The 17,851-nt window shown below is 42.7% G+C and overlaps 1 protein-coding gene across 1 annotated transcript in view; it reads right to left on the reverse strand.

Moving 5' to 3' along the window:
* cdk5rap2 (CDK5 regulatory subunit associated protein 2) overlaps window positions 1–17,851 on the reverse strand; it is a 128,219-nt gene that overhangs the window by 47,982 nt on the left and 62,386 nt on the right. The window contains 10 exon segments of the mRNA XM_078226578.1: window positions 2,729–3,434; window positions 3,988–4,104; window positions 5,946–6,171; window positions 9,804–10,096; window positions 10,099–10,256; window positions 11,907–12,289; window positions 12,692–12,784; window positions 13,282–13,422; window positions 13,579–13,694; window positions 14,586–14,738. Coding sequence (XP_078082704.1) covers window positions 2,729–3,434; window positions 3,988–4,104; window positions 5,946–6,171; window positions 9,804–10,096; window positions 10,099–10,256; window positions 11,907–12,289; window positions 12,692–12,784; window positions 13,282–13,422; window positions 13,579–13,694; window positions 14,586–14,738 — 2,386 coding nt within the window.

Consider the following 17,851-nt stretch of genomic DNA (forward strand, 5'->3'; position numbering starts at 1 on the left):
TTTTAGCTACACCCACAGAGTTCTATTTTTAAAATGGTCTGTTTATCCCTTTAATTTCAGAGGTCACTCAACGTAGAATTTATGGGGATACTTTTAACTCCCAATAACAGGTCCATTTGGGTTTCCTAGGAAGTTAAAGCACTAAAAATTTCAAATCAACTCGAAGCTGCCTTGAACCAGCCCATTTCTTGTTTCAGCAGAATCATATCGACTGATCTGCTCCCGGGAGGCTGGTCAGTGGCTGAAATCTTTTAAAGAGGCCATGTTCCCCTTTTTAAGGAGGTTTCTATACGTAGACTCATGTTGGTTGGGGCTCCCAGGTCTCGGGAAACCAAGCAGAAGAAGCAGGAAGGATGTGATCGTTGTGAAAGTGACTTTACAGCTTTGCTTGTGGTTCAGGAGAAGGAATGCTTCCTTCAGAGCTAACAAACCAACCCTGCCAATCAGCACCCCTATAATCAGCATAAGCACATGCACCCTCCCCCCCCTTAATGTCTTCACTTACCACCACGCCCCCCACCCCCCCCAATAAATCTGTCATCTCTCCAGACAGGCAGGAAATCTGACCTTGCATGCCCTCAACATTCAGGAAACCCACACTACCAGGTTGCGTGACTATTTCCCCCTCCCCACTACTCCAGGATTACACTCCGGTAAATATCAAGGCCTATGTTGTAAACCCATGTCAATTTCTCAATGTTATACTGATATTGGGTCTCAAGTTTGAACTACAAATTGTCGGTTGCAGTGAATGTACAGACTTGGATGTTCGCTCCCGAATTGGGAGTGCAGGGTCCAGCCAGTTACCAGCTTCGTGAACCTGACCCAGTAGGGTGAAACCAGAGTCTGGACAGAGTCCTGGGGTGAATGCAGACATGTCTGATGCACAGACAGGTTGGCCAGAAGTCTGTAGCACCTTTGTCAGTTTGAAAAACGAAAATCCGTCCAGCACTCACCCCACCCACCCACTCCCAATGCTGCCATCCATGCCAACCCATACCACCTCATGCCCTGTACCCACTTCCCATAATACCTCATGTCCCCATTCAATTCCCCACAATCCTCCACACTCTCCAAGCCAATCTCTGTCCCTGTACCTGGGCAAGCAATTTTTTTTTCTTCATCACTTTAAATTTTTGAAGAATACAAGAGCAGGGATGTACTTCTGAGGCTGTATAAGGCTCTGGTCAGACCTCATTTGGAGTATTGTGAGCAGTTTTGGGCCCCATATCTAAGGAAGGATGTGCTAGCCTTGGAAAGGGTCCAGAGGAGGTTCACAAAATGATCCTGGAATGAAGAGCATGTCGTATGAGGAACAGTTGAGGACTCTAGGTTTGTACTCGGTGGAGTTTAGAAGGATGAGGGGGGATCTTATTGAAAGCTACAGGATACTGCGAGGCCTGGATAGAGTGGACGTGGAGAGGATGTTTCCACTAGTATGAAAAACTAGAACCAGAGGGCACAACCTCAGGTTAAAGGGACAATCCTTTAAAACAGAGATGAGGAGGAATTTCTTCAGTCAGAGAGTGGTGAATCTGTGGAACTCTTTGCCGTAGAAGGCTGTGGAGGCCAGGTCATTGAGTGTCTTTAAGACAGAGATAGATAGGTTCTTGATTAATAAGGGGATCAGGGGTTATGGGGAAAAGACAGGGGAATAGGGACGAGAAAAATATCAGCCATGATTGAATGGCGGAGCAGACACGATGGGCCGAGTGGCCTAATTCTGCTCCTAGGTCTTATGGTCCGAGAAAAATATCTGAAGAGCAGGAACTTTTAATACCTTGGCAGCCCTCTTTGACCAAACAATAGAATCCTGACAGTACAGTAAGAGGCCATTCAACCCATCGAGTCTGCATCGACTCTCTGAAAGAGCCTCTTAACCAGGCCCACACCGCACCCCCCCACCCCATCCCGCAGCCCTGCGCATTTACCAGAGAGAATCCACCTAATCTGCACATTTTTGGATTGTTGATCTTGACAGGTCCCTTTGACAAGTGCTTCTGACAGTTATTTTAATGGGTTGGTTGACAGTCCTAAGGAGCTCAACAGTAATGCGTTCGTGCACACTCATGTCTATTTTGAAAAAAATTCCAAAGGGCACCTGACCTATCCCAAAAATGTCCTTGGATCAGATCGAAAGGGGTATTTTACCTCTTCAAAGGGGGAACCTCTCTGTCCAAACATATTCACAAAGTTCAGATCTGCTGTTACCTACTTCAATCTGCACACTTTGGGTTTATTACAACAGGGATGCAAAAGTCAGAATTCAGTGCAGACAGCTGATGATTTAAATGTCCTGCTGCCTCCGTGAGCCGTGCATGCCCCCACTCCAGCCCCTGTGAAAATGTTTGGGGGCAGGACTTGTATTGTCAACCACTTCTGCTATGATGAAGAGTTTCTCCCTTGTGGCAAAATTTGTTTGATTTTGTTTTTTTCTTGATTTACTGCATTTGCTAAGTTTAATACTGAAACTAAATCTTCACACTAACATTTCCCCATTCTCTTGGTTTACCAGTATTAAAAAGATATATGATCGTGCAATGTATATTACTGGGCAACACTGATGCAGTTGCGCTTATTACCCATCTCTTATTACGGTTTGCCATAGTGAGACTTAAATTTACAACTGCACATCCTCAATTATAACCCCAATACTACAAAACCTAAAGTAATCTGTACGGAAAACTGAATTCAACTACTATTATTTGCAATGTAATAAAAAATTTACTTTTGAGCCGGTGATGGTGCGGCCAATTTAGTCTGAAGGTGATTCAGCCGATCCTGAAGCTCCTCATTCCTCGCCTTCTCTTGCTGCAACTGATCTTCCAGGTGTTCCATTTGTTCCTTTATCTTTTGCACCTGTTGTCCATCCTGGGAATAGCTAGATACCAGCCAGTCTCCTTTCTCACTCTGGCTTCCTAAATCCAGACTCGGTGATCTTGATGCATGATTTGAAAGATTTCCAACCTTCTGGGTGGGTTGAACAGACAGATCTGAAGACTGTATGGAATGTCTCCTCTGACTATGGTTACTGTCGTCATCCTTTTGAATAGAATCCAATGAGTCTCCTTCATATGAACTTCTCATTGTAGCTTGGTGGCTGTGGTCTGAGACAGTCAACTGATCACTGGATAGAGAGTTTTTGCGCATGTAAGTCTGCAGATGCCGAATAACTTTCTGGTACTTTTCAATTTGTTCCTTTAGCTCGGCAATTTGAAGTTTGAGCTCATTCACATCATCTGTCTGTCCATAGTCATCAAATACATCAAGGTTCTTCAAGCTGATTTTGGGTGAAATCAAACTCGGTGAACTTGGGTACGAAGTCGATGAATTTGTGTCAAGATTTTCCATGGAAAAGAAACGGCGATTTAATTTAAGTAGGGAGGGAATGGCTGAATCACCATAGTGATGGCCTGGCAAATGACTGACTGTGTCTGGGGGAAGAAAATTCAAATGTTAAAGGCATACTTTATTATTAATTCCATCCATTTAGTCTTAATCCTGGATTTTGAATGAAATGAATTAAGAGAAGTGCTACGCTTCTCTGCTCCATGCAACAGCCACCACAAATCCCAACAAATTGATGTAATGGAAGACAGGACTACAAAATGCATCCAGTGGTTGAAAGCAGAAGAATAAACATGCAGAAATTTAAGACAAAGTTTGCTGTGCCAATTTATTATTTTCAAGTCAGAGAATTTGTTGCACGATTGTGCTGCTAAGGTGGAAATTTATTAATTTTATTCACCCAGAACTAGCACTGAGACAACTGAAGCAGTTAGTACTGAGTTGCAACTCCTTGAATGATCGTTTAACTCACTTATGTATTGGGACTTAACAAGCTATGGAACTGAAAACAATCAATTAGCACATGTTAGCATGAAATGAAACCACAAAGTTAATGACATGTGTTTTATAGAAAATAAAGCAGTCCTTTCCCTCATGCTTCCTGAGCATTAGATAGAGCTCTGTGCTCATGCCATCTACCTGGGCTACTGCTCTCATCCCTGTCCGCATCATTTTCACTTTTTCCACAGGTTTCATAACCAAGGTCCTGAACATCCACTTGGACCTCTTTATCATCCTGTTTCAAAGATGATTCAGCTACAGAAAAAAATAAGGACAAAAGCGGAGTTCATAACACAGAAGGCTGAAGCAAAACAGCGAGAACGGGTTGCAGGCTCAAAATTCCAGAAGCAAGCCTTAAAAACAAAAAGAAACATGAAGCAACAAATATAAGTACAGCAGCCTTTCATTCCAATACATTTCAAGTCCCATCGTCCAAATGATTTCACTATTCAATCATCCTGTTGTTCTTGAGGAGGAGAAAAAAATGGACTTTATTTTATTCAAGGTTAGCATCACTGTCCGTGACATGCTTTGGTGGAAAAGGGCAAGTAAATGCAGTCCACCACAATGCAGTCCGACCTGCCTTGCATTCCTTTTCATCCCAAAACCACCATAAAAATAGAGGAAACCACATCTTCAAAATTCTAACTCCAGCTTCTGGCAGCCAAACCAGCCTCCCATCCATTGACTCTGTCTACACTTCCCGCTACCTCGGCAAAGCATAATTAAGGACCCTACGCACCCCGGACGTTCTCTCTTCCACCTTCTTCCTTCGGGAAAAAGATACAAATGTCTGAGGTCACGTGCCAACCGACTCAAGAACACCTTCTTCCCTGCTGCTGTCAGACTTTTGAATGGACCTACCTTGCATTAAGTTGATCTTTCTCTACACCCTAGCTATGACTGTAACACTACATTCTGCACTCTCTCCTTTCCTTCTCTATGAACGGTATGTTTTGTCTGTATAGCGCGCAAGAAACAATACTTTTCACAGTATGTTAACACATGTGACAATAATAAATCAAATCAAAAATACATCGCATATAACACTTAGCACAAATAATGATCTTAGACATTCTTGACAAATAGTAGGTCTCATTTAAGTTCAAACTCTGCTGTCAGTCCAGAGCATGACTACATTTTTTAATACCGATACATTTAATTCTACTGAGAAACTTTGGGAGGTATTTAGTTCAGGTGACAGAGGTCTTGCCTGCTAGCTGGAGAGCAGGCAAGAGACCACGTTGCCTCCACTGGCTGCCAACAGCTAGCCTTTTCTGGGATCAAGGAACATTTGAGTGGAAATCCTGCGCCTCTCCCCCTCCCAGCCCTGATAGCTACCAGCCAGAGGCCTGTCGCTAACCACTGCAGACAACACCAGCAGGAACCAGGGTGAGGCCTCGGATTGCCATGGGGTCATGGCCACAGGTAAGTGAGGGCAGAGGGAGGGGTCAGCAGCCCCGTCCAAAGGTTTACAATCCAACAAAATGGATTTTTAGCTGATTTTCAAAATCCCTCCCTTGTTCTATTCCTGTATCACCAGCAATGTTGACCTGAAAACCCCTTCTTTTAAATTTACCAAAATTACATGAAGTTGCCACATTTAAAAGCGTATTCTCTCACATTGCAAATAAAAGAGCTCACCATATAAATCAAGTTGTCTATAGAGATTTCAGCGTAGATATTGTTGCCTAGGGTACCTGTGCTGTTGTTGTTCCTGACACCAAGGTATCAAGAATCAGAGCTGGAGAGCTGTGTAGGTCTCCTAGATGCCATTATTCCATTCTTCTTTCTGCAACCCTGGCATTCTGCCTTTCAAAGCTGCTACCTAGGAATTAGCCTGTTTATAACCCAGAAGGCTCGCCACGTAAATCGAGGGAGATCAAAGTGCAGTTTAAAAATATAACTAGAACAGTAACCACTGCTCGAAAAGTATAGCACTTTGATGCATATCTAAGCTAAAGTAATTTTTGACAATGAGCATACCTACTGTACAACTGGGTGTGGGAAAGGCTCATTCTGTAAAATTTACATTTTGAAATGCTGAATAATGCTTATGGACAACTGCTCTTTACAAATAATGTTGAGCTACTTACCATGCAGAGGAATACAATGGAGCTTTAATTTTTCTGCCTGGCTGACAAGTGTTGCCTCAGCTGCATACAACTTACTCTGCAACCGTTTGTAGTCTTTCAATACTGCCCTCAGCTGATCAGTGTGCTGATGGTCAGAAGGAATATCTTGGCTAGAGGCGGCAGTGTTCACATTGTTGACTGACCTTGGTCGCCTTAGCGGGACAGGAAGGCGAGACCTAGTATTGGTCTGAATAAAATAAATGAATTAGGGCTTTTATTAGTAGCAAAGCGAAACCAATGTTTCCAAAATATTTCAGAACCTGTAGTATTTTTTTGTACTTGGTTCCAAGTAGAAAATTGTAAAAATACTCTTCAATATATGAATTACTTCGTCGCTCAGTCAGATTTATTACAGATACTACTAACGACAGCCACATAAATGTTCCCGGTTAACGTGTCCAAGTCTATGAGCGGAATTCTCCCATCTGAGACTGAAGTCCTGTGGCTGGGACGGGGAACGTTTCCCACTGCTGAGGCTGGCAGGAAACCATACCATATTTTCCGGCCCAGACCTCTTTCTGCACCTGGAGGTTTGACGCTGTATTCAGTGGCGGGCAGGCACACTGGCTCCAGTGGGTTTCCTGATCTACCACGGTGGGCACCAGCGTAAGATCCACTGGAAATTCATGCTGGCATAAAAACGATGTTTGGATTCTCACGCAATTCTCCCTTTTGCTCGCCATTGAACCCACGGGAGAATTCTGCCCTATGGGCAGGATTTCTGGGCTCCATCAAGGTCAGGGAGGATGCGGTTCGGACCCAGAAATACCAATGTGGGCTGCCAATTAGGTTAATCAAGTTAAGAGGCTGACTGGGATTTGCCTACCCACCTCCAGTTTGCTGAAGCAACAAGGAAATAAAGAGGGCAGATCAACTTCATGGAGTAGCAGCAAGCCGGGTTGCCAGCTCGCCAGGCAGGCCTACTGGTCCTCTGCTTGGATGGGGCTGCAGCCAAAGGCCACTCAAAAATGTCAGAGTGCATCTTCTGATTGGCCCTCCTGCTTCGTGAGCCTACCCCCTGCCCTTAATTGGATGGGGAGCCTGTCCCATGCCGATTAAGGGGATGCCCTGGCCCAAATCCCAAAGATTTGTAACATAACTGCTGGCAAATAGTTATGGGGCGGCACGGTAGCACAGTGGTTAGCACTGCTGCTTCACAGCTCCAGGGTCCCGGGTTCGATTCCCGGCTCGGGTCACTGTCTGTGTGGAGTTTGCACATTCTCCTCGTGTCTGCGTGGGTTTCCTCCGGGTGCTCCGGTTTCCTCCCACAGTCCAAAGATGTGCGGGTTAGGTTGATTGGCCAGGTTTAAAAATTGCCCCTTAGAGTCCTGGGATGCGTAGGTTAGAGGGATTAGCGGGTGAATATGTGGGGATAGGGCCTGGGTGGGATTGTGGTCGGTGCAGACTCGATGGGCCGAATGGCCTCCTTCTGCACTGTAGGGTTTCTATGATTCTATGCACCAAGAATGGCAAAGGCCAGGAATAAAGTTCCTTCCTTCTCCCGTTGTCATGGAGTTTAAGTCAAACATCAATCTTCTAATTGAACCTATTCTGGATAAATGGCAAAACTAAATTAAATTGAGATTCCAACTAGTGTTGTATACAGTTTCAGTCACCACATCTTAGGGAGGATGTGTGAGGGTCCTTGACAAGGTGCAGAGGAGGTTCATCAGAATGCTTTCAGGGATAGGGGATTTTAGCTACAACATTAGATTCACCTCGCAGCAAAGGAGATTGAGGGGAGATTTGATAGAGGAGTAGAAGATTTGACTCGGGTAGACAAGAAAAAACTGTTCCCATTAGCTGATGGTACCAGGACAAGGGGACACAAACATAAAAGCTTTGGGAAAAAAATGCAGGGGGAACGTGAAGAAGAACTTTCTTTTAAAATGGGAGTGGTAATGACCTGGATCTCTCAGCCCACAAATATCATAGAATCCCTACAGTGCAGAAGGAGGCCATTCAGCCCATTGAGTCTGCACCGACCACAATCCCACCCAGGCCCTATTCCCGTAGCCCCACATATTTACTCTGCTAATCCCCTGACACTAGGGTCAATTTAGCATGGCCAATCAACCTAACCTGCACATCTTTGGACTGTGGGAGGAAACGAGAGCATCCGGAGGAAACACACGCAGACACAGGGAGAATGTGCAAACTCCACACAGACAGTGACCCAAGACTGGAATTGAACCTGGGACCCTGGCGCTGTGAGGCAGCAGTGCTAACCACTGTGCCATGGTAGAAGCAAAACCTATCAATAGTTTCAAGAGGAAACTAGATGGGCCATAAATGAAATAAACTTGCTGAGCTACAAGGGTAGAACAGGGAAATGAGACTTGCTGGATTGTTCCCTGGAAAGCTGTCATTGGCTTGATGGGCCAAATGGTCCCCTTTTTATCCACAAATGACTCTATGGGATGAATTTTCATCCTCGCGGTTGATCGCAGGATTGGGAAAATTCCCGGTTCAGCCTACTTACCTTGAGAGAAAGTGCCTGCAAAAGTGGTATCTTATTGTCGGGGGCAGGTGTGGGTTGGGGTCAGGCTTGCCGATCCACACAAGAGATTGGAGGCAGTCACAGGGATGCTGGATACTGAGGCATCCTGTTTAAAAGGGCTACCACTCCAATGCCAAGCTAAGTGCTTCCAAATAATGACCATGGCCTCTCTTGCCACCAATGCCAAGCTATGCCCCTCTACCTACCCCCATGGACCTTCATACCCCTAAAGCCAAGCTACGTCCATCCATCTTTATGGTCCCTCATGCCCCCAATGCCAAGTTATGGCACTACATACCCATTGGTTCTTTAGTGGATCAAGGGACATCAAAATGCTGTAGCTTGGTATAGGGGGCATGAGGGGGTAAGGCCACATGAGGGGCCAGAGGGGAATGGGTGGAGAAGCATTGCATAAGGAGGGAATTCTGAAATGATCTTTTAGCAAAGGTCCCCTTAGGCAGACTAAAGTTCACGACGCCTCCGGTCTGACCCCATAAACATTGCAGCGGAGAACGACTTGCCTACCTCTGCAATGGAGCCGGCCAGGTCAGGAGTGCCGAGGGTGGGATCTTGACAAGAACCAGCCCACATGGTTTAAAAGGCACTCCTGAAAATCAGAGACTGTGAATGGGGTAGGGAATTCCGGAATCAGGACTTATCCATCATTTTTAAAGGCCTCCTACAACGCTAATACCCGTTCCCTTAAGGGGATCACTTTAGGACCCAGGAACAGACCCAATTCGTCGCCTGTTTCCCACCTTAAAGCAACAATTCAGCCCTTTATCTCTGGAGATGAAGAGAGCACTGGCAAACAAATTAGAAACTGTAGAGCTTAAAGTGACCAAGCCATTCATTAACATTTGCCACAAGATCATTACCATAAAAGCAACTGATTGCCTCTTAGTTACACTCTTACCTAGATTGCAAAACTCTTATACCACATTCAAGAGCATCAGATGCAAGCCAGAATTATACATTATAGCAAGAATGTTGTCCGAATGGGAACAGGTGTCCAACTTGATGAATGTACCACAGGCTTTTGGGAGAATATACCCAGTCATGGTAAAAATCCAAATTAAATCCTTCAATTGACAAACTGGAACAAATTGCATCAAGGCCATTAAAATATTTGAAAAGAACGAGTGATTTTTTTGGAGGGCATTTAACAATGGAACTAGTACCAGTAATAATAGAAAATGGACTGAGGATGTGTTTCCAGAACAAAGTCTGCAGTTGCTTTCACATGGTACTGGACACTGAAAAGAGAAGGCCTTGAATTTTTGTTCAAAATCAGCCTCCTTCTCAAAAAAAGAACTTACTGTTACAGATGAACCAGATATCTGCTCTGTGTTCTTTCCCTTGTTTCTGAGCTCCAAAGATTTTGACCTTGGTAGCTTTGAACCTTGGAGCCCTTTCCGCTCTTTCACCTTCACTTCTTTCAGTCTTCCATCCACGCTCGTTACCTTTTGTTTGGCAATTTCCAGTTCAGCTTTCAGCTGTTCAATTTCTTTGGCCATGTTTACAATCAAGTCAGGGTTAAAACTATTTTCACCTTCTCCAGAGCAGTTAAGTTTTACTTGCTGCTTAAGAAGGTTATTTATCTTCTTGTGATCTTCAGTTTATTCCTTAACCTCAGAATATGCTTTCTTAGGCTGCCTTCACTCTCATCATTGATTTCTTCCTCAGTGTCTCCATTTTCACTCACTGACGCGTCTTCTCCATGTTGATCTCGTAGCTCAATTACCTCTGTTCTCAATTTCTCGATTTCATTCCTAGAAAAGATGGTTTATAAAATTAATCAGTTAATAGATGAACTTTATCATATACAGATGATCTATTCTTACATAAAATGTCACAAGTGGTGCTCATCAAAGCAAAGCGTGATCATAAATGCACACACTGTGCTTTTAAGCACTTGACGTAGGCTGTGTTATAAAAAAACTCTCCGAATTAACTGTGTTAAATTATTTCAGATAACTGTTTTGCAATCTACAATCGAGAGACATTGGTTAAGATTTTTTCTCCCCCCCCCAAACACAAACTATTCGATTCACTGCAATGCTATAAGGGACATGAATAACCTTTGAAATCAAGGGCCGAATTCTCCGACCTCGCCCGCAGCTGCGATTCTCCAGTCCTGCTGCAGTGAACGGAGATTTGGCTGGTTGCCAAATTCTCCATTCTAGCTGGCAGTGCGGGCAGGGCGTGAATGGCTGGAGAATTCCGGCTCAAGTCTTTAACTATTTTCTTTCACTCACCATGCTTTAACTCATGGACATAAAGTATCAAATTTCTTTATCCTTTTTATACCAGAATAATTTTTGTGGGCGAGTGAAGCTTTAAACCTCAATTTGCATTGGCAGGTGAAAGAAAATATCAAATCAAACAAATCAAAATCCATACAAAACTCAGCTAAGAAATGAAGGGGTTAGAAATCATATAAAAGCTATGGTACAGAAAGAGGCCGTTCAGCACATCATGTCTGAGCCAGCTGAAAAAAAACAGCTGCCCATTCTAATCCCACTTTAGCCCTGCAGGTTTTAGCATTTCGGGTGCAGAGCCGGGTAGCTTTCGAATGAGTTGAGGGTTGCTGCCTCAACCACCAATCTGGGTAGTGAATTCCAGACACCTATCAACTAGTGGATGAAAAAGCTTTTCACTAATATCCCCTCTAATCCTTCTACCAATCACCATAAATCTGTGCCCCATGTAACTGACCTCTCCATTAGGGGAAACAAGTCTTTCCTGTCTACTCTGTCTAGGCCCGATATAATTTTGTACACCTCAATTAAATCAAGCCTCAGCATCCTCTGTTCTAAAGAAGCAGCCCCAGCCTACACAATGTTTCCTCATAGCTGCCACTTTCAAGCCCTGACAACATTTTTGTAAATCTCCTTCGTACTCTCTCCAGAGGAAACATGTCCTCTCTGTAATGTGATGTCTAGAATTATATATAAAAGCCCAGCTCTGACCTAGCCACCGTTTATACATCCCCGTTCCTCCAATAAAGGAAAGCATTCCATATTACCACCTTATCCCCCTGTCCTGCCTCCCTTCAGGAACCTGTGGACATGCACTCCAAGGTCTCTCACTTCCTCTACCCCTCTCTGTATCCTTCTATTTATTGTACAATAACTTGCTTTGTTTGCCCTCCCAAAATGCATTGCCCCACGCTCAAATTCCATTTGCTATTTTTTCACGCACTCAACCAAAACGTCCATAGCTATCCTCTTCACTACCAATTACAGAGCCAATTGGGAGAATATAGAGGAAAACAGTTAATCAGCCAGAATTGGACGAAGATTTAACTAAAATTTCCAGTTTTAGAGTCCATTAAGTGAAATGAATGAACAGTGCTCAAATCATCAATGTTTTGATAAGCTAATTTGTTCGTATTATCTGGAGATATCCACGGCACCTACCTGAAATCAGATACCGACGATGCACCATTCTCCTCCATTAAAATCCTCATTGTGTTAATTTCTTCCTCCATTTGGTGCTGCTTCACCTCCACTTCATGCAACTGACATTCTGTAATCTCCAGCTGTGTCTCTACTTCTTGCAGCTGTCGATATTTATCTTCCAATTCAAAATTAATCTTGTTCAGCTCCTTCATTAATCTTTCAGACTCAAAACTATTATCTGCAGCAGCAGAGTCACTGGGCACCACTGAAGCATCTAGCTCCTGGTTTTTCTCAGCAGCCGTTCGCAGGGCCTGGGTTGTAGATTGCAACACTGGCTCCATCTCCGATGCACATATGACTTCTGAAGTGGTCTGTATACATTTGTCATCTTTGGACAAGGCCTATGTTTTAGCAAATCAGATAAATGCACAGACAGTGAGGAAGCAATCCAGAACCTAAAGACATACTAACAGTGTTAGACTTTCACTTATGTCAAAACTCAGACTTAACTGATTACACTTAACCATGTCATAAGAATAATTTTACAAGCTGTAGCTTCATTATCAAATTGAGAAGAAAGGAAAACAGCCACATCAAAAATGTGGTGTGAGGCAGGTTATTAAGAAATTCCTGCATTGGTTCAAGTGCACGCTATTTTCACATACACACACCTTTAAAAAAAAAATCAAATGATCAAATTCGGATAGATTTTCAAAGTCTGTTTGCATCGACATATAGGCCAGTGGCTGAAGACCAAAGATAAACAGGTAAAGCCAGAATTCCTCATGGGAAAAAAGTCCTACCAAATGACGGTTCTCAATCTGGTTAAGGTTCTGTATCTGCTCCTGAAGGACTCCGTTCATTTTCATTGATTCTTCAAGCCTTTGATTAAGTAGCTATATGAGACATGAGCGGGATGAGACAAAAGAATGAAGTTTGAAGAAAAAAAACTGGACATATGAAAACTATAGCATATATAACTGAAGTTTAAATGAAAGCATGTATTGAATGCAAAATGGATTACAGAAGACCTGAAACAAAAAGTAACAAAAGATGTTTCAAGCCTCAAATAGTCAGATTAAACATTCTGAAAATCCTTATAAATATCTGAATAGTTTTATATTAGTTAGATAATAAAAATTGTTGCATTTTATAATGGAATTCAAGCACAGTATTTATGGGAAATACAGAATAAGATGTATTCACGCAGTCGCCAAATTTCTATGCAATGTATATTATATGCTGCTAAGAAATCACACTTCTGTATATATTTTTATATTCAAGTAGGCTGCATTCTGAACCTGTTTTGTACTACTTCAGAAGCGGTGCACAACAGTGGAAGTGAAATATGTTCAGTTATAGATTCACCACTGCTTCAGAGCAACTTCTTCACCTTGATTTGAGCAGCCATTGTTGATACATCTTGTTTCTCTTGACTGTCAGAGCCAAGAATGGAATGCCCTGACACAATTCTATCTTGCAGCTCCTGATTGTTGGCTTGCAATGCGTTTAAAGCCTTCTGAAGTTCAATAACCTAGATGTACGTAAAAGGCAAAACAATATTTTTTTAATAGATGAGTTGTCTGCAGTATTATGCAATAATGCAACATAAAATATTCCTTTCTTATTAAAACACGCAAGAGCTGAAGAATGGGTTGGGAACAAAATATGATTTTTTAAAAACTATCACCTTTTGTCTGAGCTCTGGCAGGGAAAGTTTTACAATTTCTTGCTCCAAGTCATCAAACTGTCCCAAGCAGATGCTGAGATATGAAGTCTGGTCTCCATAGCTTGTAAACATGTCACCTAGAAAATATTACAGGTCAGTGAAGAGAGTCTGCAGTGCATAATGTTCTATTGTTTCAGTTCAAGGATCTCAATACACTGCCTGGGATTTTCTGGCCCACCCCATGGAGGGTCTTCCAGCGGTGGAGACGGCTCACCATCAATATCCATGTGCATCCTATGGCAGCTACCACGGGGCGATGCCTTTGGTGGGACCGGAAGATCCCACCAGCGGGAAGGGCTGGAAAATCCCGGCTATTGTCTTAGATAATGGTGGAAGTTACATGTTGGCTAAGTAAACATTTGAAGGAGTAAAAGAGGTTAACATTTCAGGCTGGATGATTAAATCATGAAAGGTACCACAGCACAATGTTCACCCGTTCCCACCCACTGCTCCAAAACGAGATGATTAATCTGTATTTCCAATATTTACAGTTCGAAGGTCATGATGTTATTCCGGCACTAAAAATATTTCTACCTGGCAAATTATGTATCAAACAACATAATTTTTTGCATTCAAATTGCACTATATCACCAGAAATTTCTGACAAATTCCCATGTGATCGAGGCAAGTATTCAAAAGATTCACAAGATACAATCCTATTAATTCCTCCTTCCAATATGTGGTATTTACTTGTCCCTGTATATAATGCAGTGAAATCATGAAATGTTGCATTAGCAAATGAGAAAATAATTTTTGCAGCTACCATATTAATTGTAGCCATTTCAAACCATAATTCAACTTTGACCTGTTTACTGGAAGGGGAAACAAGCTCAACATACTAACAAGTTTACAACAGAATAATTCTTTTCCAAATAGATATGATCTTTGGCTACAAGAGACCACCTGATGATGCACAAGGTACATGTATATACACACACACACATATAGAGAGAAAAGTAACAGCATACCAGAATCATTGGCTGCACCCACTCCACCAGCTCTAGCCTGCATCTGTCCAAGTCGGGACTGCAGAGACACATTCCAGCGCTGAGAGTCTTCCAATTGGTGCCGTAGAGCCTCAATCTCTCTAAAGTTAACCATGTCCACGTTGGGCGCAGTGTCTGGGGGCAATAACGTTTCAAAAACACAAATTATAAGCCAAGTGACTACTTATGGCCATCATTTATAAGAAGAAATAAAGCATAAAATTGTATTTTTCAATAGGGACTGTGCTCTCATCAGGCCACACCCTGAGTACAATGTTCCAGTTCTGAACATTAAGACATTGGGGCGATCTTACCAAAAACATTCTAAGTGTCAAACGAGCATTAAAATGAGAGAGACGCAATCGTATGGCATTTAGAAAAAAAGGGGAAAAATGTGATTTTTGTCAGTAGAAGTGGGCGGAGCCTATCCATACCAGGAAGCCAGCTGCTGAGCCAGTGCACTGGAGCACTGATCTCCTAGGGTATAGTTTGTACACAGTGCACTAGGAGATCTGTCACAACAGCCCCCCCCCCCCACCCCCCGCCTATCCCCGATGCAGAGTACCCACCCCCTGCCTCCCCACCATGGGCCCACCCCATTCAGGCTCCTCCCCCTCCCCATAGGCCCTGCCCCTTTGCACTGCCCAGTGCCTGATGGGCAGTGCCAGGATGCCATGCTGGCAATGTCCCCCTACCCCAACCACCGGAGGGAGCGGGAAGGGGGGGGGGGGGCTTCAATAACCTCCGGTCCCACCGGCGAGGCCATCATGTTAGGTCCCCGTTGGTGGGGACCATACATGATCCTCGCCGGTGAGGACCTTCAAGTGCAGAGGGCAGTGCAGAAGCGCCATTATGCTGATCACAAATGTTGGTCTTTCAGTTACGTGGGAAGACTGGAGAAATTTAGGCTTCCAAGCTTTGGAGAGAGATCTGATCAAGATATATAATTCAGAAAATAGCATTGGAAAGGCAGAACCAAAGTGTTACTTCAAACTAAATTATAAGGAGACATGGGTTCAACTGGTGAAATTTAAGACAAGTATCATATGTTCTTCGCCCATGAAGAAAATATTAAATACATGGGACTGACTTTGGAAATAGATAGGAAGGCAACATTTTTGGAATTATTTGGGAAATAATAAGACGTTGCATTGAAAGAGAGAAGGCAAGACCGCAGGGTGGACCATGCAGCCTTTTCCACTCAAAAATCTTGTGATCTGGACAACATTTTCCAGTTATTTATTTTTGTGAAATGAGTCAAGAAGAAAAAGGTAACAAGATTGGAAAATGCAATTCTTATCACATTAGCAACTCACTAAATATAAAGCAATAATTTTTGTCCAATATTGGGACAGGAGGAGGCCATTCAGGGCCACAGAACTGCCCCACCATTGATTAGATCATGGCACTCAACTTCATTCATTTGCCTTTACCTCATATCCCTGGGTATCCTTTCCAACACAAAAACCCTATTGAAATGCAACTTACCCAGCAGCCATTTTAGGGAAAAGAGTTTGACTTCCACTGTGCACCGTGTGGTAAAAGCACTTCCCGATTTCACTCCTAAATGACTTAGCTCAAATTTTAAAATTAAGTCCTCTTATTTTACATTTCCCGAATCAGAGGAAATAAATTTTTTCTGAATCTACTCTAGTGAATTGAAACTCAGGGGAATATAAAGTTTATGCAACCTGCCCTCATTTAACACTTGAAGCTCTGACCCGAACAGATGCCGGACTGTGGCAATTAGGGGAATTTCACAGTAACTTCATTGCAGTACTTGTGACTAATAAACTTTACTGATAAGATTCTGCTGAATCAGTGTTGTGCCTCCTCCATAGCGAATATATCTGATTGGAGGTTCAGTGTTGAAAATATATACAGTACTTGACCAGTCAACTAAAACATCATTTAATCATTTTTGTTTTCTAACCCCCCTTGAGATAAAGGCCAACACCCTATCAGCCATTTTAATTACTTTATGCACTTTCAAATTAGCTTTGTGACACCCAAATCTCTCTGCTCTTCATCTCACAATCAAGAAAAAAAATCCAATCTGTCTTTCATGGATCCAATGTTGATGACCTTTCACTTCCCCACATTGAACTCCTATAGTCACAGAACCCCTACGGTGCAGAAGGAGGCCATTTGGCCCATCGAGCCTGCAACAACAACAATCCCACCTAGGCCCTATCCTCATAACCCCACATATTTACCCTGCCAAGTCCGCCTGACACTAATGGTCAATTTAGCATGGCCAATCAACCTAACTCGCCTCAGTCCATTTACGTTCCTTTGCAAATTCTTGTCCTCATCTGCATAGCCAACCATGCTTCCTCATCTAAATGATATATTTGTTTAATCCAGTACATTATTAAAAGCTCTCCCTTCAGGTATTAGTTTTTCTAAATGAATCAAAATCTATTATTAATTAAAATATGAACATCTATATACTCAGTTCCACTTTTTGAACTGCACTTCTGTTACTGAAAGCAGTAGCAATGACCAAAGGGAGGTCACAGAACAAAGTCTGTGGTACAGTACAGTCTTTGTCAAGCACACAAATGTTTAGATGTTGTACTTGCAACTTGTTTTTTTAAATTACTGTTTCAGAGACTAAACTGGATCACACAATTTCACTCAATCAATTTTGTGCTGAATACACATTTCCCCGTCTTTTTAACTTAACTCACTGATTAAATACATTTGCTCCGCAATTGATGAATCACCAATAAGTCTAACATCAGTTGCACTAAAATAAGGGCAATCAACAGGGAGGAAAAATTTAGGAAGTGAGCCCCGGGATACACCAGAAACTTAAGATTAGAGGAAAAATGGCTTAAAAACAATAAAAAATCTCAGCTTTGGTAGAGGATAAAACATTTGTACTTGAATGCTGGTTCATGCCAATATTTAAAATGAAGAAGATTAGGATGGCGAGCACTAAAAATTGCAATTTCCAATGGTGCGCTCTCATTCCAAGTTTTACAAAGCTATGTGGCTAGACTTTGACTTCCTGCTTTTAGGTTTCCCAGGTTTTTTGTGTGATAACTCAGCCAGCAGCCTGGTACCAGAAAGTAGATTATCTAGTTTTAGAATAATAAACTGCAGTTCCAGATATTCCCCAAAGCTGCAAGGCTACAATTTTAGGAATATAACTCCAACAGCATCAATGCAGCACCTGCTCCATAAAAGGCAGTGTTGGGTTGGTGATGTCAGCTGAGCAATTGTAAAGCCTGGATGTGATG

Source organism: Mustelus asterias, chromosome 13, assembly GCF_964213995.1.
Source record: "Mustelus asterias chromosome 13, sMusAst1.hap1.1, whole genome shotgun sequence".
Taxonomy (NCBI): domain Eukaryota; kingdom Metazoa; phylum Chordata; class Chondrichthyes; order Carcharhiniformes; family Triakidae; genus Mustelus; species Mustelus asterias.